The 27,545-nt window shown below is 45.8% G+C and overlaps 1 protein-coding gene across 4 annotated transcripts in view; it reads right to left on the reverse strand.

The window, feature by feature from the left end:
* Nucleotides 1-26,939, reverse strand: part of LOC134347785 (1,4-alpha-glucan-branching enzyme-like) — a 507,671-nt gene extending 480,732 nt beyond the window's left edge. For 3 of the 4 annotated variants that reach the window (XM_063050207.1, XM_063050205.1, XM_063050204.1), the window contains exon 1: nt 24,752-24,921. In XM_063050207.1, the coding sequence (XP_062906277.1) occupies nt 24,752-24,906 (155 nt within the window). In that variant the 5' untranslated portion in view covers nt 24,907-24,921. Of the gene's footprint in view, nt 1-24,751; nt 24,922-26,700 lie in introns of those variants that run through there. The other variant, XM_063050206.1, reaches the window with a different exon arrangement.
* Nucleotides 26,940-27,545: the final 606 nt, after the last annotated feature.

Raw genomic sequence — 27,545 nt, forward strand, 5'->3', positions numbered from 1 at the left:
TTACATTGTGGCCCGAAGGGCCTGTTACATATTGTACTTATGTTCACTCACTCCAATTTTAAGTTCTTTAGCAGAGATTTTCCAAGATACATACACTTTAAATTGTGCAGAGGGACTTGGAAGTATTTGTGCATGAATCACAAAAGATTGGTTTGTAGGTGCAACAGGCTATCAAGAAGCCAATTTAAGAGCAGGAAGGTTATGCCTCAATTCTACAGGGTACTGGTGAGGCTGCATCTGGAGTACGGCATGCAGTTCTGGTCTCCTACTTGAGGAAAGGAGATACTGGCTTTGCAGGCGGTGGGAAGGAGGTTCACCAGGTTGATTCCAGAGATGAAGGGATTAGACTATGAGGAGAGATGAGCTACCAGGGACTGTACGTGCTGTAATTCAGAAGAATGAGAGGAGATCTCATAGAAAGATATAAAATTATGAGAGGAAGACAAGACAGAGGCAGAAAATTATTTCCACTGGTAAGCAAGACTTGAACGAGAGGGCATAGCCTCAAGATTCGGGGGAGTAAATTTAGGATGGAGATGAAGATGACCTGCTTTTCCCAGAGAGTGGTGAATCTGTGGAATTCTCTGCCCAATGAGCAGTGGAGGCTACCTCAATAAATATATTTAAGATAAGGTTGGACAGACTTCTGCATAGTATGGAAATTAAAGGTTATGAGAAAAAGGCAGGCAAGTGGAGATGAGTCCATCGTCAGATCAGCCATGATCTTATTCAATGGCAGAGCAGGCTTGACAGGCCAGATGGCCGACTCCTGCTCCTATTTCTTACACTCTTATTAGGTACATGCGAACTGCAGAAAAAATTAAAAGATGTGGAGAATTCAATCAGTTCTTTGAACTGAATGACTTTCAATCCTTTTCTAAATATCGTCAGCTTCAGACACACCATCTCACAGGATACAAGCTGGTCCCCAGCCAGGACTCTGACATCCATAAATGCAGCACAGCACATTCCTTACAAAGGCCACAACTGTGTAATGATTGACACCAATTCACAACTTTATAGCAATCCCAGATTATATTACAAACAGAATAGAGCGTGACACATCAGAAATCTCTGTTTGAAAAGGGATTAATTGCAAGGATCATGCCCAGCTGTCCCACCATGACCACACAAACTGCCGTATCAGAACGAACACAACAAAATGCTAAATATATTGCTGTGCATCTGGGGTAACAGAGCACGCTGGCAGACTAGTCTCCATGGCAGGGAAGTTGCCAGGAAGCGGATACTGTTGTGGAAAGCTGCCAGGAACATGGAGGCAAGAGCCAAAACTACTCTGTAGATTCTGTCAGTGTTGAAGATTAACAGTGAACAAAACAGGTTTCATCACCAAAATCTGGACTTCAATTGAAAGTGACTGGTTCAGAGGAAACCAAGACCATTAGATTGCAAGATTTAGGTACAGAACTAGGCTATTTGGCCCATCGAGTCTGCCCTTGCCTTCTTCTGTAACCTTTCATGTCCTTTCAAGAACCCATCAACCTTCACTTTAAATATACCGAATGACTTACTGCCAGAGCTATTATAGCAACGAGTACTACAGATTTTTCACCCTCTGGCGAAAGAAATTCCTCCTCATCTGTTCTAGATGGATGCCCCTTTATTCTGAGGCTGTGCCCTCTGGTCCTAGACTCACCCACTATCTCAGCCTTTCAATATTCAATAGGTTTCAATGAGATCGCCCCTCTTTCTTCCAAACTCCAGCGAGAAGAGACCCAGAACCATCAAGCAACCCTCATACATTAACCCTATTATTTCTGAGATTATTCTTGTGAACCTCCTCCAGACCTTCTCCAATGACAGCACATCCTTTCCTAACTAAAAGGCTCATAATTCTCCGTGCAGTCTAACCAATGCCTGATAAAGCCTCAGTATTACACCAGTGACAGGTTATTCAGGATTTGAGGACAGTCTGTACTGAAATTTATCCATATTACTTTCAGCATACAAACTGTCAATCAATGAAAAAGGCTCTTGCAAACATCATAGACTCAGGGTATCCTTCAACCACATGTCCCCATTGTTGGAGCAAAGGGTGACATTATGAGAGGCACTGATAAGAACAGGGCCAGTGTCTGTTTCCCGTGGTAGTGGCGTTTAAAACTAGAGTGCATAGGCTGAAGGTGAGAGAGGGAGGCGAACAGTTTTCACACAGAGAGAAGCTGGCATCAGGAAGAGCTGCCGAAGGAGGTGGTGGTGGAGGCAGGAACAGAAACAACATTTGAGAGACATCTGGTCAGGTACGTAGATCGATGTAGAATTACTGCAGGCAAATGGGATTAAAATCAAAAGTAAAATTTCTTATTTTACAGCTTTTCAATCCGCTGCAAGTCATCCCTACAATCACCAAGATCCTTTTCCATAGTGAATACTGAAATAAAGAATTCATGAAGTACGTAAACACGAGAAAATCTGCAGATGTTGGAAATTCAAGCAACACACACACACACAAAATGCTGGTGGAACACAGCAGGCCAGACAGCATCTAGAGGAAGAAGTACAGTCAACGATTCGGGTCGAGACCCCTCGTCAGGACTAACGGAAAAAAGAGATAGTAAGAGATTTGAAAGTGGGAGTGGGAGAGGGAGACCCGAAATGATAGGAGAAGACAGGAGGGGGAGGGATGGAGCCAAGAGCTGGACAGGTGATTGGCAAAAGGGTTACAAGACTGGAGAAGGGATGGAAGGCCTTGAAAGAAAGAAAGGGGGAGGGGAGCACCAGAGGAAGATGGAGAACAGGCAAGGAGTTATTGTGAGAGGGAAAAAGAGAAAAAAATAATAATAAATAATAATAAATTAGGGATGGGTTAAGAAGGGAAGGGGGGCGGCGTCAACAGAAGTTAGAGAAATCAATGTTCATGCCATCAGGTTGGAGGCTACCCAGACGGAATACAAGGTGTTGTTCCTCCAACCTAAGTATGGCTTCATCTCGACAGTAGAGGAGGCCATGGATTGACATATCGGAATGGGAATGGGACGTGGAATTAAAATGTGTGGCCACTGGGAGATCCTGCTTCCTCTGGCGGACAGAGCGTTGGTGTTCAGCGAGCAGTCTCCCAATCTGTGTTGGTTCTCACCAATATATAGAAGGCCACACCGGGAGCACCGGACACAGTACATCACGCCAGCAGACTCACAGGTGAAGTGTCGTCTCACCTGGAAGGACTGTCTGGGGTCCTGAATGGTAGTGAGGGAGGAGGTGTAAGGACAGGTGTAGCATTCGTTCCGCTTACAAGGATAAGTGCCAGGAAGGAGATCAGTGGGAAGGGATGGGGGGGGAGAGGGGGAACGAATGGACAAGGGAGTCACGTAGGGAGCAATCCTTGCGGAATGCAGAAAGTTGGGGGGGAAGAGGGAAAGATGTCTTTGGTGGTGGGATCCCGTTGTAGATGGCTGAAGTTACAGAGAATTACATGTTGGACACAGAGGCTGGTGGGGTGGTAGGTGAGGACAAGAGGAATCCTATCCCTTGTGGGGTGGCGAAAGGATGGAGTGAGAGCAGATGTATGTGAAATGGGAGAGATGCGTTTGAGGGCAGAGTTGATGGTGGAGGAAGGAAAGCCTCTTTCTTTAAAAAAGGAAGACATCTCCTTTGTCCTGGAATGAAAGCCTCATTCTGAGAGCAAATGCGGCGGAGACAGAATTGAGAGAAGGGGATGGCGTTTTTACAAGTGACAGGGTGGGAAGAGGAATAGTTCAGGTAGCTGTGAGAGTCCGTGGGCTTATAGTAGACAAGCTGTCTCCAGAGATAGAGACAGAGAGATCAAGGAAGGGGAGAGAGGTGTCAGAAATGGACCAGGTAAATTTGAGGGCAGGGTGGAAATTGGAGGCAAAGTTGATTAAGTCAACGAGCTCAGCATGCGTGCAGGAAGCAGCGCCAATGCAGTCGTTGATGTAATGAAGGAAAAGTGGGGGACAGATACCAGTATAGGCTTGGAACATGGACTGTTCCACATAACCAAAAAGGCAGGCATAGCTGGGACCCATACTTGTGCCCATGGCTACACCTTTAGTTTGAAGGAAGTGGGAGGAGCCAAAGGAGAAATTATTAAGAGTAAGGATCAATTCCACTGGACAGAGGAGACTGGTGGTAGAGGGGAACTGGTTGGGTCTGGAATCCAAGAAGCAGAGAGCTTTGAGACCTTCCTGGTGGGGGATGGAGGTATATAGGGACTGGACATTAAGCACCTTTGCTATCTCCTTCATTTCCATACAGACTTTTCCACTGTCACACTTGATTGGTCTTATTCTCTCACGTCTCATCCTCTTGCTCTTCACATACTTGCAGAATGCCTTGGGGTTTTCCTTAATCCTGCTCACCAAGGCCTTCTCATGGCCCCTTCCGGCTCTCCTAATTTAATTCTTAAACTCCTTCCTAGAAACCTTGTATTCTTCTAGATCTCTATTATTACCAGTTTTTTTGAACCTTTCATAAGTTTTTCTTTTCTTCTTGACTAGATTTTCAACAGCCTTTGTGCACCATAGTTCCTGTACCCTACCATCCATTCCGTCTATAGCTATGCAGAACAACACGCAAATATCCCCTGAACTTTTGCCACATTTCTGCCATACAATTCCCTGAGAACATCTGTTCCCAATTTATGCTTCCAAGTTCCTACTTAATAGCTCCGTATTTCCCCTTAGTCCAGTTAAACGCTTTCCTAACTTCTCTGTTCCTATCCCTCAAACAATGCTACAGTAAAGGAGATAGAATTGTAATCACTATCTCCAAAATGCTCTCCCACTGAGAGACCTGACACCTGACCAGGTACATTGCCCAATACCAGATCAAGTACAGCCTCTCCTCTTCTAGGCTTTTCTACATTGTGTTAGGATACCTTCCTGAACACACCTAACAAACCCCACCCCATCTAAATCCCTCGCTCCAGGGAAATGCCAATCAATATTTGGGAAATTAAAATCTCAAACCACGACAACCCTGTTATTATTACACCTCTCCAGAATCTGTCTTCCTATCTGCTCCTCGATGTCCCTGTTACTATTGGGTGGTCTATAAAAAACACTCAGTAGAGTTATTGACCCCTTCCTGTTTCTAACTTCCACCCGCAGAGACTCAGTAGACAATCCCGCCTCGACTTCCTCCTTTTCTGCCGCTGTGACACTATCTCTGATCAGCAGTGTCACGTCCCCACCTCTTTTGCTTCCCTCACTGTCCTTTCTGAAACATCTAAAGCCTGGCACTCAAAGTAGCCATTCCTGCCCCTGAGCCATCCAAGTCTCTGTAATGGCCACAACATCATAGCTCCAAGTACTGATCCACGCTCTAAGCTCATCTGCTTTGTTCATGATGCTTCTTGCATTAAAATAGACACATCTCAAACCGTCGGTCTGAGCGTATCCCTTCTCTATCACCTGCTTATCCTCCCTCTCTCGCACTATCTACAAGCTTTCTCTATTTGTGAGCCAATCGCCTCTTCCTCCGTCTCTTCAGTTCGGTTCCCACTTCCCAGCAATTCTAGTTTAAACTCTCCCCAATAGCCTTGGCAAACCTTCCTGCCAGGATATTGGTCCCCCTCAGATTCAAGTGCAACCCATCCTTTTTGTACAGATCACACCTGCCCCAAAAGAGGTCCCAATGATCCAGAAATCTGAATCCCTGCCCCCTGCTCTAACCCCTCAACCACGCATTTATTAGGTGAGGTATCCTTCACCTCACTCTATTCCTATGCTCACTGTCACGTGGCACAGGCGGTAATCTCGAGATTACCACATTTGTGGTCCTGCTTCTCAGCTTCCTTCCTAACTCCCTGTAGTCTGTTTTCAGGACCTCCTCCCTTTTCCTACCTATGTCGTTGGTACCAATATGTACCACGACCTCTGGCTGTTCACCTTCCCACTTCAGTACCCTTCCTGCTAGCCTTAAATAAATAAACCAACAGTTCCTGAGATAATTTCTTAAGTGTTCGCACAGTATTGTGGACCTAAAGGTCTATATCGTTCTGTAGGTTTTCTATGTTTCTGTTAGAGTACATAAACGTCACCACATATAATCCTGAGTTTCTTTTTCTGCAGGAATACTTAGCAAAACTATAGAACTGTAACTGTAAACAATATCAGTGAACAAACTGTGCAAATGCAGATATAAGTAAATAGCAATAAATAACAAGCATGAAGCAACAAGTTTAAAGTGTCCTTAAGTGAGTGTAGATATCCCCTTTTGTTCAAGAGTCTGATGATTGCAGGGCAGACAAACACGAGATCCTGCAGATGCAAGAAAACCAGTGTCTGTCTCTCACACACTCACAAACTCAGGTCGGGCAGCATCTATAGAGAAGATTAACAGTCATTAATTTGTGGCGAGACTCTTCAGGAGTTCATCCACACCACAGTCCCTGGAGTCGACCCAAATGACCATGCCACTCCCAGTGCTTGCTAACAGAACGGATGGCTGACACAGAAAGCATCCCCTCCGACTGGGAGAGTCAATTCTCAGGGCTAATACTAACAGTCACTAATGAATCAAATAATAACGTTAGGAGATTTACAAGGATGTTGCCTGGATTGGGGAACATGGTTTATGAGGATAGGTTGAGTGAACTCTGCCTTTTCTCCTTGGAGCGACAGAGGATGAGAGGTGACCTGATAGAGGTGTATAAGATGATGAGAGGCATTGATCGTGTGGATAGTCAGAGGCTTTTTCCCAGGGCTGAAATGGTTGCCACAAGAGGACACAGGTTTAAGGTACTGGGGAGTAGGTACAGAGGAGATGTCAGGGGTAAGTTTTTTTTTATGCAGAGAGCAGTTGAGTGCGTGGAATGGGCTGTTGGTGGTGTTGATGGAGACGGATACGATAGGGTCTTTTAAGGGACTCCTGGACAGGTACATGGAGCTCAGAAAAATGAAGAGCTATGGGTAAGCCTAGAAATTTCTAAGGTAGGGACATGCTCGGCACAACTTTGTGGGCTAAAGGGCCTGTATTGTGCTGTAGGCTTTCTATGCTTCTAAGAACGCTGGGGGGGGGGGGCGTGCCCCTACGCACAACTGATGGAGACAACAGCAGTGACATACTCAGTGGCCACTTCATTAGGTATTTCTTAGTGGCCGCTAAGTTCATAGCCTTCTGCTGCTGTAGCCCATCCACTTTAAGGTTTGGTGTGTTGTGCATTCAGAGATGCTTTTCTAACACACCACTGTCTGGTCATTCTTCTCTGACCCCTCTCAAACAATGCATTTGTGCCCTAAGAACTGCCGTTCATGAAGCGTTTTTTTGTTCTTTTTGTTTTCAAAAACACCATTGTCTGTAAACTCCAGTGACTGTTATGTAACAAAATTCTAGGAGATCACCACAGTAGCATAGCAGCTAGTGTGACGCTATTATAGCTCCGGGTGTCCCAGAGTTTGGAGTTCAATCCTGGCTTCCTCCAGAAGGAGTTTATACGTCCTCCCGTGGAATGCGTGCGTTTCCTCCCACATTCCAAAGACATACCAGTCAGTGGGTTAATTGGTCACTGTAAATTGTCCTGACTGGGGCTAAACTGGGGGATGCTTTGCAGTGGGCCAGAAGGGCCTGTTGCATGCTGCATCTTTAAATAAACAAACCAACAGTTCCTGAGATACTCCAACCACCCAGTCTGGTGTCAAGAATCATTTCATGATCAAAGTCACTTCCATCACATTCGTCCCCCACTCCGATGTTTGGTCTGAACAACAACTAAACTCCTTGACCATGTCTGCATACTTTTATGCTTTGAGCTGCTGCCACATGACTGGCTCAAGGGTGGAGGATATGATGAAATAGAGATGGAAGGCAGCTTGTGTACGGCAGAGATACTTAGGAAACCATGTGAACCATTTTTCTGCTTAAATTCTGTGTAACAGGAAGATTTGAATCACCGCGGTTCCCTTCTTGAGGTGATTCATGAATTAGAGTTTTGCATATGGAGTTGGGATATTATGTTGCAGTTGCATAAAATGTTGGTGAGGCCTAATTTGGAGTATTATCTGAAGTTTTGGCTGTCTACCTACAGGAAGGATATCAGTAAGAATGAAAGAGTGCAGAGAAAAATTATAAGGATTTTGCTGAGACTTGAGGACCTACATTTTAATGAAAGGTTGAATAGGACAGGATTCATTGAATCCCATTAAACATTGAAACATCTGAATAGAGAGGACGCGAGGAGGATGTTTCCTGAAGTGGGAGAGTCTAGGACAAGAGGCATAACCTCAGACAAGAGAAATATCCATTTAGAACAGATGAGGAGGAGCTTCTTTAGGCAGAGTGTGGTACATCAGTGGAATCATTGCTGGGGACCAGGTCACTGGGTATGTTTAACGCAGAGGTGAAAGGTTCTTGATTAGTCAGGACACCAGAGGTAACAGGGAGAAGTCAGGAGAATGAGATTGAAAGGGATCTTAAATCAGCCATGATGGAATGGCAGAGCGGACTCAACTTAGGGTTGAGTAGGTAGGGTCTAATTTAGGTAGGGTCTAATTCTGTTCCTATGTTTTATAGACTTTATTCCCTAAAGCTCAAGAGAACGAGGGGAGATTTGATAGAGGCAAAATTAAGCATATTGAAAGGGCTTTTCCACTGAGGGTGAGGGCATAACATCTAATATATGGGTGAGACTACAACTAGTGATTTTGGGTTAAGGGTGAAAGGTGAAATGTTTAAGGGGAACAAGAGGGGAAACTTCTTCACCCAGAGGGTCGTGAGAGTGTAGAACGAGCTCAGAACAGATAGATAGATGGAGCTCAATTTCACATTTAAGAAGAAATTCAGATAGGTATATTGATGGGAGGGGAATGGAGGCCTATGGTCCAGGTGCAGGTTGATGGAACTAGGTAGATTAATAGTTTGGCATGGGCTAGATGGTCTAAAGAGTCTGTTTCTGTATTAGGGTTCTATCACTCCATTTGACCAAGGCTGCTCATTTCGTAAATTGCAACAAATAAGGCCATTGAGAATTATTACATCTCCATAGCCGAACTTCAAGATAACCGCCAACAGTTCAGGTTGCCTGTTGATTCTGTCCATATTGCCAAGAAGCCAGCTACACTGAGATTAAAGGCTTCGTTCCACTTGCATATGTTCGCTAACTACAGTGTACAGTTCCCTTTTTATAAAAATTAGTAATAGGTGGTATAAAACATGCTTAATATCTTAAGCAATAATTATTTACCAGGAAACCCTTATGACGATCTATTAAGAATTAAGCCAGCATAATTTAATGTTGTGTGAAATTTTTGTTAAGATATTTCAATTACAAGTGGTCTTAATTCAACCATTCATCACTCAAATTGGTTCTATCACCAGTGCCAGACCCATAAGTACTAACTCGAGCCACAGCTCCAATTCCAAAGGTCGCATCTGTACAACTGTGCTACTGCATATTCAAATACAGTACCCGGTGTCAGACCTTCACAAAGTCACCATCAAAAGCAAGCTGTTCAGCCCTCCAAGTCATCTGAGATTCTATTAGGTCAGGAATTGTTCAATGAAACCTGATCTAAACCATCGATACACTCTGTTACAGAACCATTCATACCTTCTCCAAAACAAACCAATTGTTATTGATCCATTCCAGCCTCCGATTCAGACCTAGTTATCACACATACATGGAAACATACAGTGAAATGGCTGTTTGTGCCAGGGACACCAGCACAGCATGCCCACCATGATCAGCAGAACACAATAGTAGCAAGCCCCTTTCCTCTCTCCATCCACACATAAAGAATTCAACAACCCCAAGACAGGCCTCCAGCAGACAAAGACAACCTTGGATGTGAAGGCTTTAGAGATGGTGCAGATGAGATTTGCCAGAATGCTGTCTGGACTAGATCGCATGTCCTTGAAGGTAGACTAAGTGGGCGGTGTATTCCACAAATCCACTATGTGTGTGTAAAAACTTAATCACTAACATTCCCCCTATACTTTCCTTCAATTACCTTAAAATTATGTCCTCTCTTATTAGCCACTTCCACCCTTGGGGAAAAAGGAGATGACTGTCCACTCTCTCAATGTCTCTTATCATCTTGAACTCTTCTATCAAGTCATCTCTCATCCTCCTTTGCTCCAAAGCAAAAATCCCTAGCTCGCTTAACCCATCCTCATAAAACATGCTCTCTAATCCAGACAGCTTCCTTGTAAATCTCCTCTGCACACTCTCTAAAGCTTCCGCAACCTTCCTAAAATGTAGTGACCAGACATGACCACAATATTCCAAGTATGCTCTACCCAGGAAGTTCAGAGCTGCAACATTATCCACAGCTCTTGAATGGTACAGTTAGACAGACAATATCTTTTTCCAAGGGTTAAAATGTCTACTACCAGAGAGCGTACATTTAAAGTGAGAAAAGATCACTTCAAGGGAGATGCGAGAGACACACACAGAAAGTGGTGGATGCCTGAATGTGCTGCCTGGGGTGATGGCAGAGGCAGTTACATCAGAGATGTTAAATGTTTAGATAGGCACATGAATGTGAGGAAAATGGAAGGATATAGACATTGTGTAGGCAGAAGGGATTAGTTTAGTTCGCCAGTTGATTACTTATTTCATTGGTTCAGCACAATGCGCCAAAGGATCTGTTCCTGTACTGTACATTTCTATTGTCCCATTTCATTCCCACCTCCTCTCAAAATTCAAGATGCAATTGAATTGAATTGACTTTATTTCTTACATCCTTCACATACACGAGTAAAAATCTTACGTTGCATCTCCGTCTAAATGTTCAACGTGCAACCATAGTAATTTATAATAAATAGAACAGTCAATTTAACAAAGAAATACATACAAATCAGTGTGAGTTAATCAGTCTGATGGCCTGGTGGAAGAAGCTGTCCCAGAGCCTGTTGGTCCTGGCTTTTATGCTGCGGTACCGTTTCCCGGATGGTAGCAACTGGAACAGTTTGTGGTTGGGGTAACTGGAGTCCCCAATGATCCTTTGGGCCCTTTTTTTTTTATACACCTGTCTCTGTAAATGTCCTGAATAGTGGGAAGATCACATCTACAGATGTGCTAGGCTGTCCGCACCACTCTCTGCAGAGTCCTGCGATTGAGGGAGGTACAGTTCCCACACCAGGCAGTGATGCAGCCAGTCAGGATGCTCTCAATTGTGCTCCTGTAGAAGGTTCTTAGAATTTGGGGGCCCATACCAAATTTATCGCATGCATATCAACACGTACAGCAAAATGTGCCATTTCCATCAACGGCCAACACAATCCAAGGATGTGCTGGGACAACCTGCAAATGTCACCACACATTCTAGTGCCAACATGGCATGTTTGCAATACTCAGCAGAACAAAACAGATCATAAGCAACAAACAACAGCTAAACAAGCCCCTTGCCTGCCTGCCACCCACATACAGTCTTCCTCTCACCACTTAGCAAACCTTCTGGCACCCACCTAAAATCAACACAATCTCTGCTCAAATAACCGCCTTCAGTTATACATCCCATACCACGCCATATATCATTTAAATAGAAAATAAGCTGTTCTGTATTAGTCTCCTACATCTGCTGTAAGGTAACATAGCAGTTAGTGTAACACTTTACATCCACTCTCCTGGTAACCACATGGGTTTCCTCCAGATATTCCAATTCCCTTCCACAGGTTACTAACCTAAAGACAGGCCCTACATAGAAAAACATAGAAAACCTACAGCACAATACAGGCCCTTTGGCCCACAAAGTTGTGCCAAACATGTCCCTACCTTAGAAATTACTAGGCTTACCCATCTATTTTTCTAAGCTCCATGTACCTATCCAAAAGTCTCTTAAAAGACCCTATTGTATCCGCCTCCATCACCATTGCCGGCAGCCCATTCCACACACTCACCACTCTCTGAGTAAAAAACTTACCCCTGACATCTCCTCTGTACCTACTCCCCTGCACCTTAAACCTGTGTCCTCTTGTGGCAACCATTTCAGCCCTGGGAAAAAGCCTCTGACTATCCACACGATCAACGCCTCTCATCATCTTATACACCTCTATCATGTCACCTCTCATCCTCCATTGCTCCGAGGAGGAAAGGCCAAGTTCACTCAACCTATTGTAAGGGGTTTTCTTCTTTTATGTTACCGCGAAGGCTAACAAAATGGCTTCTTTGTTATGTTATAATTAAAATGGCTTTTCTGTAATATTAACTGCAATGCAAGGAGTTCTCTCTCTCTCTCTGGCTGTTTGGGTTATATTATTGATAAGAGAGGGAATGAACCAATTGGGATAGATGTTATCCTTTCTTGTGTGTCTGTAAGCTATTGTTTCGCGGCGTTTTGGTGCAGAAGGCAGACTGGGACAGAGTGAGGAGACGCAATACTGTAAGCTGGGCGGCAGGACCGACCGAGCGGGAGTTAATTACATAGTTCCAGTAAATTCCATAAAGTGTAATCATTTAATCGCATATGGTGTATTGTCTGTTATTTGGCGGGCCACCTCTCATCCTCTGTCACTCCAAGGAAAAATGGCCAAGTACACTCAACCTATTCTCATAAGGCATACTGCCCAATCCAGGCAACATCCTCGTAAAACTCCTCTGCACCCTTTCTATGGCTTCCACATCCTTCCTGTAGGGAGGTGACCAAAACTGAGCACAGTACTCCAAGTGGGGTCTGACCAGGGTCCTATATAGCTGCAACATTACCTCTCGGTTCCTAAATTCAATTTCACGATTGATGTTGTGGCAACACGTGTGAGCTTCCCCCAACACAATCCTCGGCCTTTGTCACAAAGGACACATTCTGATCTATAGATGATGTGAAAAATCAAGCTAACCTTATCTTTGGATTATGGCCTTCCTTAGCTGACCTTCAAACAATGGAAATAAATAGCTCTGAAGAGAACAGTGATAACTTGGAAATGTTCACATTACAAAAAGTGAGGTGCTGGCTGTCTTAAAGGACATACAGGTGGATAAATTCCCCTGTTCCAGGACATGGTGGGAAGGTGGAAAGAGATTGATAGGGCCCTGCAGAGAGATTTGCATCATTGTTAGCTATAGGGGAGGTACCAGAAGACTTGAGTGCGACTAATGTTGTGCCTTTATTTAAGATGGGCAGCAAAAACAAGGGAGAAACTACAGGCCAGTGAGCCTAACATTAGCAGTGGGAAAGTTACTGAAGTGGATACTGAGGCACAGCATATATCTGTACTTGGAAAGGCAAGGACTGAGTAGGGTTAGAGAGCACAACTCTGTGTTGCAGAATGTGCATCAAAATTTGATTTGAGTTTTTCTGAAGAACTGACCAAGACAATTGACCAGGACAGTGCAGCAGACATCACCTACATGGAATTCAGCAAGGCCTTTGACAAGGTCCCATATGGTCGGCTGGTCCAGGAGGTGATATTATATGATATCCAGGGTGGGCTGGACAACTGGACATAAAATTGGCTTGGGGGAAGGAGGCAGAGGGTAATAGTTCAAAGTAGATTTATTATCAAAGTACATAAATGTCACCATATACTACCCTGAGAAACATTTTCCAGCAGGCATTCACAGTAACAAGAAACACGATAAAATCAATGAAAGACCGCACGCAACAGAAGACAAACAACCAATGTGCAAAAGACAATGAACTGTGTTAATAAAAAAAGAAATAATAATAAATATCAATAACATGAGGTGAAGAGTCCATGATAGTGAATCTATAGGTTGTGGGAACAGTTCAGTGATGGGGCAAGAGTCTGATGATTAAGGGATAATAACTGTTCCTGAACCTGGTGATGTGAATCCTGAGGATTCTGTATCTTCTTCCTGATGGTAGCAGCAAGAATAGAGCATGATTTGGCCAGTGGGAGTCCTTGATAATGGATGCTGCTTTCCTGTGACAACGTTCTGTGTAGTGTGCTCAATGGTGGAGAGGGATTTACCGCAATGGACTGGGCCACATCCCTTACTTTTTGTAGAATTTTCTGACAAAGGAATTGGTGTTCCATACCAAGCCGTGATGCAATCAGTCAATATACTCTTCACCATACATCTACAGAAGTTTGTCAAAGTTTTAGATGACATGCTGCATCTTCACAAACTTCTACGGAAGTAGAGATGCTGCTATGCTTTCTTTGCAATGGCACTTACCGGATGGGCCCAGTACAGGTCCTCAGAAACGAAATGATAATACTGAAGAATTTACCAGGAGTATTTCTTGTTTTTCTGGTCACCCAGCTATAGGAAGGATGGTACTTAACTCAAGTTTGAGAACTGGTACGTCACCAAAGAGACTCACAAATTTCTATAGAGAACATTCTAACTGGCTGAATCACCACCTGACAAGGAGGGGCCACTGCACAGGATCAGAAAACACTGCAGTAAGTTGTAAACTCACCCAGCTCCATCATGGGCACGAGCCTCCCCAGCATCAAGAACACCTTCAACAGCCAGTGCCTCAGAAAGGCAGCATCTTTCATTAAGGACCCCCATCAGCCAGGACTTCCCCTCTTCTCATTGCTACCATCAAGGACATGGTACAGAAACCTAAAGACCACTCAACATTTGAAATTTGAGAAGAAGATGCCAAATTCCAATGTGTTGGTATTTCAGTGGAATAAAGGAAATTACAATGGCATGAGAGGGGAACTGGCCAAGGCTGACTGGAAAGAGACACTAGCAGGAAGGACAACAGAGCAGCAATGGCTGGAGTTTCTGCGAAAAATGAGGGAAGTGCAAGACAGATATATTCCAAATACGAAGAAACTTTCGAAAGGAAGAGGAATACTACCATAGCTGACAAGGGAAGTCAGAGCCAAGGTAAAAGCGAAAGAGGGCACACAAGGAAGCCAAAGCTGGTGGGAAGATAGAGGATTGGAAAGCTTTTAAAAACTTGCAGAAGGAAACTAAGAAGGTCATTAGGAAGGAAAAGATGAATTATGAAAGGAAGCTGGTGACTAATATCAAATAAGATACTAAAAGCTTTTTTAAGTATATAAAGGGTAAAAGAGAGTTCAGAGTAGATATAGGACCAATACAAAATGACACTGGAAATACTGTAATGAGAGATGCACAGATGGCAGAGGAACTGAATGCATATTTTGCATCAGTCTTCACAATGGAAGACATCTGCAGTATACCGGACATTCAAGTGTGCCAGGGAAGTTAAGTATGTGCAGTGAAAATTACGACTGAGGAGGCTCTCATGTGCTTAATGATCTGAGGGTGAATAAGTCTCTGGACCTGATGGAATGCACCCTCAGGTTCTGAAGGAGGTAGCTGACGAGATTGCAGAGGCATTATTAATGATCTCTCAAGAATCGTTAGATTCTGGCATTGTACCGGATGACTGGAACATTGCAAATGTTACTCCACTATTTAAGAAGGGTGGGAGGCAGCAGAAGGGAAACTATAGACCTGTGAGCCTGACATCAGTGGTTGGGAAGTTGTTGGAATCGATTCTTAGCGATAAAATTATGGAGTACCTGGAAGCAAATGATAAGATAGGCCAAAGCCAGCATGGTTTCCTTAAAGGAAAATCCTGCCTGACTAACCTACTGCAATTTTTTGAGGAAATTACAAGCAGGGTAGACAAAGAAGATGCATTAGATGTGGTGTACTTGGATTTTCAGAAGGCCTTTGACAAGGTGCTGCACATGAGGCTGCTTAGCAAGACAAGAGCCCATGGAATTACAGGGAAGTTACTAGCATGAGTAGAGCATTGGCTGATCGGCAGAAAACAGATAGTGGGAATAAAGGGATCCTATTCTGGCTGGCTGCTGGTTACCAGTGGAGTTCCACAGGGGTCAGTGTTGGGACAGCTGCTTTTTAAGATGTTTGTCAATGGTTTGGACTATGGATTTAATGCATTTGTGGCTAAATTTGCCAATGATACAAAGATAGGCGGAGGAGCGGGTAGTGTTGAGGAAACAAAGTCTGCAGAGAGACTTAGATAGTTTAGGTGAATGGGCAAAGAAGTGACAAATGAAATACAATGTTGGAAAGTGTATGCTCATGCACTTTGGTGGAAGAAATAAATGGGCAGACTATTATTTAGATGGAGAGAGAATTCAAAATGCAGAGATGCAAAGGGACTTGGGAGTCCTTGTGCAGGATACCCAAAAGGTTAACCTCCAAGTTGAGTCAGTGGTGAAGAAAGCAAATGCAATGTTGGCATTCATTTCTAGAGGTATAGAACGTGAAAGGATGTGATATTCAGGCTCTACAAGGCACTTGTGAGACCATACTTGGAATGGTGTGTGCAGTTTTGGACTCCTTATTTAAGAAAGGATATACTGACATTGGAGAGGGTTCAGAGAAGATTCACAGGAATGATTCCAGGGTTACCGTATGGGGAATGTCTGGCAGCTCTTGGGCTGTATTCCCTTGGGGGGGGGGGGGTAGAAAATCGCATAGCGACATTCCAAATGTTAGAAGACCTGAACAGATTAGATATGCCAGGTTATTTCCCATGGTAAGGGAGTCTAGGACAAGAGGGCACGACTTCAGGATTGAAGGACGTCCATTTAGAACACAGATGCAGAGAAATTACTTTAGTCAGAGCGTGGTAAATCTGTGGAATTTGTTGCCACAAGCAGCTATGGAGGCCAAGTCATTGGGTATATTTAAGGCAGAGAAGGATACGTTCTTGATTAGCCAGGGCATCAAAGGGTTTGGGAAGAAGGCAGGGGAGTGGGGATGACTGGAAGAATTGGATTAGCCCACGATTGAATGGCGGAGCAGACTCGATGGGCCGAATGGCTACTTCTACTCCTATATTTTATAGTCTTATGGTTTAACATTTCAGGAGCAGATTCTTCCCCTCTGCCATCAGATTTCTGAATGAACAATGAACCCACAAACACCACCTCAGTATCTTTTCCTCCCTTTTTCCATTATTTCCATCACAGGCTGATACTGACCTGGCTCTCAAGGAACCGTAGAGACGATCAGCACCCTGGAGACTGCACACTCAGAAGCTGCCTCCATCTTCGCTGTTGAGTTTAATAGAGCGTTGCTGACTAAAGTCTCTTCGAAGTTTTGTCAACACATCCAGACAAGCACAGGGGGAGAGAGCATACTCGGCCACAGCTACTCTTCATTCCGCAACGCTAACAAAGCGCTCCTTCGCGCCCCCCTCTCCAGTTGGGAAACTGGATCACTCCTCCATCTTGCTGCCGCGGAAGTACAGGCAGAAGCTGAAACAGGAGGGGGCCATAGTTAAAACCACCCATTGTCGGTCCGACCAATCGGTCTCCATGCTGCAGGACTGTTTTGATGACATCGACTGGAATGTCTTCCGTGATGGAGATGTCTCCGAGTTCATGGAAGAGGTCATGTGCTTCATCTGGAAGTACATCAAGGATGCTGTTCCCCAGAAATCAGTCAGGGTCCACCCAAACCAGAAACCCTGAATCAATAGATCTGTACGAGCAGCACTTACCTCAGGACACAGAGCTTACGTTGCCGCCAATCAGCAGAGCTCAAGAAATGCAGCTATGATCTGCGCAAAGTCATCAAGGCAGCAAAACAATACAGAGACAAGATCCAGACACAATTCTCCAACAACACACGCAGCTTATGGCAAGGTCTGCACACCATTGCAGACTTCAAAGCTAAACGCAGAGGAGTTTCTAACATCATTGTCTCTCTCCCAGATGAGCTAAATCTTTTTTACATTTGATTCGATGTTGCCAACACTAAGCCCTTGAGGAGATCTACAGCTTGGTCGTCTCTGAGGCTGAGGTACACAAGTGTTTCCAGCGAGTGGACAGTCGCAAGGCTGTGGGACCGGACAGCATCCCAGGGCGAGTACTCAGGATGTGCGCAGAACAACTGGCCGGTGTGCTTACAGACATTTTTAATCTCTCCCTCTCCCAGTGTAGAGTTCCCTCCTGCTTCAAAACATCCACTATTGTTCCTGTACCTAAAAAGACCAAGGTAGCATGTCTGACTGGCATCTTGTCGCACTCACCTCAATAATGAGCAAATGCTTTGAGAGGCTGGTCAAAGACTACACCTACAACATGCTACCACCCAGACTGGAACCCCTACAATTCACCTACCAACACAACTGATCGACAGTAGCCATAGCTCTACACACTGTCTTGACACATCTGGAGAAAAAGGATGCTTATGTGAGAATGCAATTCAGCATTCAACACCAGAATTCCCTCCAGTCTCAACAAGAAGCTCAGAGACCTTGGCCTTCACCCTGCCTTGTGTAGCTGGATCCTGGACTTCCTGTCAGATCGCTGGCAGGTGGTAAGAGTGGGCTCCCTCACCTCTGCCCCTCATGACTGTGTCCTAAGCCCCCTTCTTTATTCTCTATATACTCATGACTGTGTTGCCACCCACAGCTCTAATCTGCTAATTAAATTTGCTGATGATGCTACACTGATTGGTCTCAAATAATACTGAGGCAGCCTAGAGAGAAGAAGTCATCACCCAGACACAGTGGTGTTAAGAAAACACCTCTCCCTCAATGTCACAAAAACAAAGGAGCTGATAGTGGACTACTGGAGGAATGGAGATGGGCTAACCCCTATTGACATCAATGGATCTGGGGTTGAGAGGGTGAACAGCTTTAAGTTTCTCGGCATAAACGTCACCAAGGATCTCTCGAGGTCTGTACATACCAGCTGTGTTGTGAGAAAGGTACAACAACATCTCTTTCACCTCAGGCAGTTTAGAAAGTTTGGCATGGGCCCCCAAGCCCTAAGAACTTTCTACAGGGGCACAATTGAGAGCATCATGACTGGCTGCATCACTGCCTGGTATGGGAACTGTACTTCCCTCAATCGCAGGACTCTGCAGAGAGTGGTGTTGACAGCCCAGCGCATTTGTAGATGTGAACTTCCTATGATTCAGGACATTTACAAAGACAGGTGTGTCAAAAGGGCCCGAAGGATCATTGGGGACCTGAGTCACCTCAACCACAAACTGTTCCAGCTGCTACTATCCAAGAAACAGTACCGTAGCATAAAAGCCAGGACCAACAGGCTCCAGGCCAGCTTCTTCCACCAGGCACTGATTAACTTGTGCTGACACAACTGAATTTCTATGTTATATTGTTGTACATACTATTTATTATAAATTACTATAAATTGCACATTCAGATGGAGACATAACATAAAGATCTTTACTCATGTATATGAAGGATGCAAGTAACAGAGTCAATTCAACTCAATCTTATCTGTCTGGTATGAGAGGGCTACTGCACAGGGCTAAAAGCAGCTGCAGGGAATTGTAAGACTAATCAGCTGCACCTTGGGCACCAGGCTCCACAGTATCCAGGGCATCTTCAAGGAGTGGTGCCTCAAAGGCAGCATCCCTTATTAAGGACCTCCGTCACCCAGGGCATGCCCTTTTCTCACTGTTTCCATCAGGTAGGAGATACAGAAGCCTGAAGACACACACTCAGTGATTCAGGAACAGCTTCGTCCCCTCTGCCATCCAATTCCTAGATAGATATTGAACCCATGAACGCTACCTCACTTTTTAAAAAATATATTTGTTTTTGCACCATTTTAACCTATTCAATATACTTATTATAACTGATTTACTTATTTACCTTTTTCTTTCTATATTAGCATGTATTGCATTGGACTGCTGCTAAGTTAACAAATTTCACAACACATGCCAGTGATAATAAACCTGATTCTGAAATGATTCATAAGCATGTTACTAGACTGGAAGGCTTGAGTTACAAGGTTTGGCTGCTTTGGCTGCATAGGCTGGGGCTTATTTTACCTTGGAGTGTAGGAGGCCAAGTGGTGACTTTTTAAGAAATAAAACATTAGAGGCATAGATTTAGGTGGTTAGTCACAGCGTTTTTCTAAGAGTGGGGGTGTGGTTTTAAAATCAGAAGGGCACAGGTTTGAGGTGAGAGGAGAGAGATTTGAGGGACATGTTTTTCATACAGAAGAAGGTAAATGGAATGAGCTGCCAGAGGAAGAGGTAGAGGCAGGTACAAATCATCATCATCATCATCATCATCAGGTGCCATGCCCAGTTTGAGCTTTGACTGCCATGGCCCACACACTCCTGTTTCAGGTCAAGTGGATCAATTCACTGGTATTCATTTCCAGTTCTCTGTCTGCTGTCTCCATCATCATTTGTCTTTGCCTTCCTCTTGCTTTCTTCCCTTCAATCTTTCCCATAATTACCGTGCATTCTAACTCCTCTTTCCAAATCACACGTTCAATGAAGTTACGTTGCCTTTTCATGATCTCATACATTATTTCTCTTTTCGTGCTTGCTCTATTCATGACATCCTGGTTAGATATTCGTTTCGTCCATGCTATTCTTTGCATCCTCCTCAAAAACCACATCTCTGCTGCAACAATTCATTTCCTCATGTTACTAGATATTGTCCAACATTCTGAGCCATATAACATAACTGGATAAACGTTACATTTCAGTACTCTGAGGCGGGTTGTCATGCTTAGTTTAGTATGGGTCAGTATACTCTTCATTCTCATAAAGGTGTCTTTTGCCATCCCTATTCTTCTTTTGATGTCCATGTCGCACCTGCCATCTGATGTCACCCAGCTTCCTAAGTAGCAAACATTCTGTACTTGTTTTATGTCTTCCCATTTATTCTCAGCCTGCAGATAGGATTCTCCTTCTTTTTGGATATCACCATACATTCTGTCTTTTTGCAATTGATAGATAGACCCATTTCTGCACTTTCTTCAACAACTATATCAATTAAGTTTTGTAGTTCTTCCTCTGTACTTGCAATTAACAGTGTCATCTGCATATCTGAAATTATTGATGTTTTCACCGCCAACTTTGATTCCTAAGATGTCTCTTATTTTTTGTAATATTGTTTCACTGTACATATTAAACAAATCAGGGGAGAAAACACATCCTTGGTCTAACGCCTCTCTTGATTTTTGTAAACTGACTCACTTCTCCATCTATTCTTACAGCAGCAGTCTGTTCCCAGTATAGATTTCTGATTAGGTGGAGGTCTTTCAAATCTAGATCTAGATTACAATATTTAAAAGACATTTCAGCAGCTACATGGTTGGAAAGTATTAATGGGACAAAGGCCAAATGTGTCCAGCTGATATAGGCAACTGCCAGCATGAATGAGTTGTTGCAAAAGGCCCAGTCCATACTGTGTTACTTTCTGACTGGCTGGCATTATGTTTACCCCTCCCACTGTCAGCTGCTCTCTCCCCACCTTCAACAAGAGGCTCAACTTCAGTGAATATGAACCCAGTCTAATACTCCTGGAATCAAGAAGAGGTCATTCATCCCAGCAAGGTTATGCTAGCTTATTAAAGAATCATCCACTCTACACACTTACACCCTGTCAAAAACTTCCAAGTTACTTGTAAAAGCAACTACTGTATCCACCATTAGAATCAATCAGAACATGGGGCACTAAGTGTTCAGTCCTGTGCTATTACAGCTCGGCGTGTCAGAGTTCAGAGTTCAATTCCGATATCCTCTGTAAGGTAGTCTGTATGTTCTTCCCGTGAGCACGTGGGTTTCCGCCAGGTGCTCTGGCTTCCTCCCACAGTCCAAAGGTGTACCGGTTGGTAGATTAATAGGTCATTATAAACTGTCCTGTGATTAGGCTAGTGTTAAATAGGTGGGATGCTGGGTGGTACGGTTTGAAGGGCCTGTTCTATGCTGTACATCTAAAATAAAATATTAACAAGCAAAGACGTAACCATCCCTCACACAAGTGTTTCTTTATTGTGCCTCTGGCCCTTTTACCTCAAATTTGTGCCCTTTGGCTTGTGTTCCCTTCAGTAAATGGTTACGATTCCCCTTTATCCCTCTGACATCTCCTCCTTGTCCCAACTAATGGGAACTTCCTCAGAGCTGCAGCATATCCGCAGCAACCGCACGTAATCATGAGCATATCCTCCAATACAATCAACACTGGGTGCGCACAGCCCACCGTTCTACTCTCTCTACAACTATGACTGTGGCTAGGCACAACTCAAACACCACCCGTAACCTCACCACTGACACATCTGTTGTTGGTGGAATACCAGATAGTGCCAAGGAGGCAGACAGGAACAAGATAAATCAGCTGGTCACGTGCTGTCAAAACAACAACCTTGCACTCAATGTCATCAAATCCAAGGATATGACTTCAGGAAGGTGAAGTTAAGGGAACACACAACAGTGGAAAGGGTAGCTCTCACAGCTACCTGGACTGTACTCCTCCCAGCCTGTTACTTGTAAAAATGCCATCCTCTTCTCTCAATTCCTCCGTCTCCACCACATCTGCTCTCAGGATGAGGCTTTTCATTCTACAACAAAGTAGATGTCCTCCTTCTTCAAAGAAAGGGGCTTCCCTTCCTCCACCACCAACGCTGCCCTCAACCACATTTTTTTCACGCACATCTGCTCTTTCCCCATCCTTCTGCCACCCTACCAGGGATAGGGTTCCTCGTCCTCACCTACCACCCCATCAGCCTCCGCATCCAGCACATAGTTCCCCGAAACTTCCGCCACCTTCAACGGGATCCCACCACCAAGCATATAGTTCCCTCCCCTCCCACTTTCCGCTTTCTACGCAATTCCCTTGTCAATTCATCCCACCCCACTGATCTCCCTTCTGTCACTTATCCTTACAAGCATAAAAAGTGCCTCACCCACCCATACACCTCCTCCCTCACTACCATTCAGGGACCCAAACAGCCCTTCCAGGCAAGGCCACACGTGGCTTCTTGTTTGTTGGGGTCACGTCCAGTGCTCCCAGTGTGGCCTCCTGGATATCGGTGCGAACTGATGTAGATTGGAAGACCTTTTCACCGAGCATCTATGTCCTCCGTCCGCCAGAAAAAGTGGGATCTCCCAGTGGCCACCCATTTTAATTTTACTTCCCATTCCGATATGGCAGTCCACGACCTCCTCCACTGTTGCAATGAAGCCACACTCAGGTTGGAGGAACAACACCTTATTCTGTCTGGGTAGCCTCCAACCTGATCCCATGAACGTCAATTTCCTGAATTTCTGGTAAAAGCCCCCCCACACACACTCCTTCACCATTCCCAACCCCTTTTCCCTCTCTCACCTTATCTCCTTGGCTGCCCATCAGCTTCCTCTAGTTGGTCCTCCACCATTTCTTCTTTCCATGGCCTCCTGTGCTCTCCTATCAAACTCCCTCTTCTCCAGCCCTGTATCATTCACCAAACTACTTCTCAGCTCTTTACTTCAACCCTCCCACTTCAGGTTTCACCTATCATCTCACCCACCTTTTAAATCTACTCTTCTTTTCCTCTCTAGTCCTGCCGAATGGTCTCGGCCTGAAACGTCAACTGAACTCTTTCCCATAGATGCTGCCTGGCCAGCTGAGTTCCTCCAGCATTTTGTGTGTGTCAATTGGATTGGATCGGACAGGATTGACTCTGTTACTTGCATTCTTCATATACATGAGTAGAAATCTTTACGCTACATCTTCATCTGCGACTGAGCACACAACCTTGGGGGGGGGGCATCAATGTTCAGCATGATGGAGCTTGAGATGTTGCTGCCAAGTCAGACTAAGTGGGGCCTTTCCATCAAAAAGCCCAAGATCCAGTTACAGAGAGGGGTGTTGAGTCCCAACAAGGACAGTTTACTCACCAGCCACTGAGGAATGATCATGTTGAACACCAAGCTAAAGTCAATGAACAACATCCTGGCATATGAAACACCATTTTCAGGGTGGGACAGAACGGAGTAGAGGACCAAGGCTGTGGCATCATTAGTGCACCGGTTTGAGTGGTAGGCAAACCGCGAAGGGTCCAATTTTGCAGAAAGGTACAATTTTATATGATCTATTATCAGCCTCTCAAAGCACTTCATGATTGTTGAAGTCAGTGCCACTGGGCAGTAATTACTTAGGCCAGTTACTCCTACTCTCCTGGGCACTAGAATGATATTGGCTGCCTTGAAGCCTGCAAGGACAGTGGACTGTTTCAGAGAGATGTTGGGGATATCCATTAAGACCTGTTATCTGGGCAGCACAGTCCCTCAGCCCCTCAGCACCTGACTAGCTATGTTGTCTGGCCCTGTAGCCTTACGTGGGTTTACCCTGGCTAGGGTCCTCCTCACCTTGGATGCAGCCAGATGGGGTGCCTGCTCCTCAGGGAGAGAGAGGGTTCTCCTCGATGTCCCATCATTCAATTTGTCAAATTGAGCATTAAAAGCATTCGGCCTATCCACAGAATGCTAGCCTAAAAGGTGACATCCATCGTTAAGAAATTTCACCATCCAGGACATGCCTTTTTCTCATTATACCATCAGGGAGAAGGCACAGGAGTCTGAAGTCAGACATTTGACATTTTAGGAACGGTACCTTTGCCTCCAATTTCAGATTTCTTAATAGAACATGAACCCAAACTCCCTTTTTGCACTACAGTAATTTTTTTTTTTAATGTATTGCCCTGTAATAGGCATCCATTAGTCTCATGAGACCATGGAATTGCGCCTTGGAAGGTTTCCAGGGAGCAGGCCTGGGAAAGGTTGTATGGAAGACCAGCAGTTGCCCACGCTGCAAGTCTCCCCTCTCCACAACACCAATGTTGTCCAAGGGAAGGGCACTAGGACCCATACAGCTTGGCACCAGTGTCGTCGCAGAGCACTGTGTGGTTAAGTGCCTTGCTCAAGGACACACACGCTGCCTCAGCCAAGGCTCAAACTGGCGACCTTCGGATCACTAGACGAACGCCTTAACCAGTTGGCCACGCCCCGTACTGTGCTACAAAACAACAGATTTCATGACAGATGTCAATGATTTCTGAAGGCCTTCACATCCTCTCTGAAGTACGAGTCCGACTCAGAACTGCCCTCATACAGATGAGAACACACGGACTTGTTAGAGCTGACCTTCCAACTGTACTCTGCCTTTCACTAAGGTCACAGCTGATCTGATTCGTGTCATCACATTCTTCTCCAATTTCCAGGACACTTGACTCTTCCAGTCCAACATGTATTTCAGTCCCTCCACACTCGGTGACACAGCAGCCAGACTTGCAGAACATTCGTCTCAGTATGTGTATAAAAGTGGGTTAGTCACAATGCAGCTGGAGAAAAGCTTCAAAATGGCTTCATTGGGATTACTGGGCAAAGTTCTGGTTGCCACACTATAGGAAAGATGGAGAGGAAACAGAAGACATTCACCAGGGTGTTGTCAGAATTTATAAGGAGAGAGCAGATAAACTTGGATTGTTTTCTTTGGAGCGTCAAAGGCTAAGCAAAGCTGGAAGAGGCTTATAAAGTTATGAACAGCACAGACAGGGTAGACAGTCGATCTCTGGCACTGCCAGATTCTAGAGGGCAGCGCTCTGCTATGGCAGCATTTAGCTAAAAGGAATTTCTAAGTGTGGCTTTAAAAACAAAGCAGGGTAGGTGCTTGGAATACCCTGCCAGAGGAAGCGGTGGCAGCAGATCTGACTCAGTGATGTTCAGGTAGGCGCATGGACAGGTAGGGAATGAATGGACTGAGGCCACGGGCAGGCAGATGGGATTAGTATGGACCGGCACTGGGGTCAACACAGACAGGATGAGTTAAAGGGTCTGTGTTATACGAAGGAAATGGGCAGGTATTGCACTCTCAGAAAATGGCAGCAGTGTTACCCGCTTCATTCTGAGGGTCACAAATTCCGGTGAACTGTACTGCTGCCATAAGGTACAGAGGGGACATCAGGGGGAAGCTTTTTTTTAAAAAAATGCACAGAGTGCTGAGTGTGTGGAATGGGCTGCCGGCGGCGGTGGTGGAGGCGGATACAATAGGGACTTTTAAGAGACTCCTGGATAGGTACATGGAGCTTAGAAAAATAGAGGGCTATAGGTAAGCCTCGTAATTTCTAAGGTAAGGACATGTTTGGCACAACTTTGTGGGCCGAAGGGCCTACATTGTGCTGTATGTTTTCCAAAACAACATTTTACCATATATCTCAGTGATAATAAACCTGATACTGATTAAATGGAATGAAACTGAGGAAGAGACATACTATCCAATCCAGATCAAAGGAAAACACCCTTGCAATCTCCCAAGGAAGTTTTCTTTCAATAAACTCAATTCTCATTCTTAATCTCAAACAACACTGCTCCAGCCTTCTCAATCTTTCCATCTGTGGTCCCACAATGAGTTAACTTCCAGACCATTTGACTGAGCCCGAGGATTCCTGTTACTTTAACTACTTTCTGAAGTCCTCCTCCTGCTCAGAGACCAGCGCCTCTCGATATGGGGTGTTTCTTCATTCTTGCTGTAAAGTGTTTCAGTTAAACGAGTTTCATCCACCCCAAGACAGTGTATCCGCTTACATCTCAATAGGATGCAATTTCTTTTTCGTTCTCACTGTGTTCTTTCCCGTAAAGATGATATTTTTTCTCGTGAATGCAGCTTATCTGATGCTAACTGCTCTAGATTTTTCATTGCACGTGCATATGACAGTAAACTTGATTTTGACTACAAACGAGCATCTGTCGTAGTGCGAGAATCCAACACACCACACAAGCTGCTCTACCTCACCCACTTCGGCAAAACATTACCGGGTTTCCTTACAAACCGACAACTTTGCACATCCTTGTGTTTCCTCCCGGTGAAAAACATCAGTGTACCTCTGTGCAATTGCCTCCGCTGTCACACGCAGCCAGCAGCAACGCTTACACCCAGAGGTCAGCCACTGAATGCGCTGCAGCCTTTTCCCCACCCATGGGTGCTCCGGTCCCCACCTCCCCCGAAGGGAACCGGCCGGTGGCAAGGTCGAGGTGAAGTTCCCGGAGAGGGGAGCCCGGGACCCGGCTCGATGTGGCGAGGCGGCCTCCCTTACCTCCTCCGCAGATCCCCGACGTACTGCGCCAGGTACGGGTCAATCTGCAGCAGCTCGTCCAGCCGGGCCTCAGCCGGCAGCTCCACCTCCGCCATGTTTGCACCCGTCAGTGCAGCGGGGCGCCGCGCTCCGGGGTAACCGGGTTATAACGGGCGACAGGGGGCGGGGCCATGGAGGACTGGCGGGGCGCGGGTAGCCTGGGCGACAGGGGGCGGGGCCATGGAGGATTGGCGGGGCGCGGGTAGCCTGGATGACAGGGGGCGGGTCCACTGGAGGATTGGCGGGGCGCGGGTACCCTGGGCGACAGGGGGCGGGTCCACTGGAGGATTGGCGGGCGCGGGTAGCCTGGGCGACAGGGGGCGGGGCCATGGAAGACTGGCAGGGCGCGGGTAGCCTGGGCGACAGGGGGCGGGGCCATGGAGGATTGGCGGGGCGCGGGTACCCTGGGCGACAGGGGGCGGGGCCATGGAGGATTGGCGGGGCGCGGGTAGCCTGGGTGACAGGGGGCGGGACCCCTGGAGGATTGGCGGGGCGCGGGTAGCCTGGGTGAGAGGGGGCGGGGCCGATGGAGGACTGGCGGGGCGCTGGTAGCCTGGGCGACAGGGGGCGGGGCCGATGGAGGACTGGCGGGGCGCGGGTAGCCTGGGCGACAGGGGGCGGGGCCATGGAGGATTCGCGGGGCGCGGGTAGCCTGGGCGACAGGGGGCGGGGACATGGAGGATTGGCGGGGCGCGGGGAGCCTGGGCAACAGGGGGCGGGGCCATGGAGGATTGGCGGGGCGCGGAAAGCCTGGGTGACAGGGGGCGGGTCCACTGGAGGATTGGCGGGGCGCGGGTAGCCTGGGT

Source organism: Mobula hypostoma, chromosome 6 (assembly GCF_963921235.1).
Source record: "Mobula hypostoma chromosome 6, sMobHyp1.1, whole genome shotgun sequence".
In the NCBI taxonomy this organism is placed as follows: domain Eukaryota; kingdom Metazoa; phylum Chordata; class Chondrichthyes; order Myliobatiformes; family Myliobatidae; genus Mobula; species Mobula hypostoma.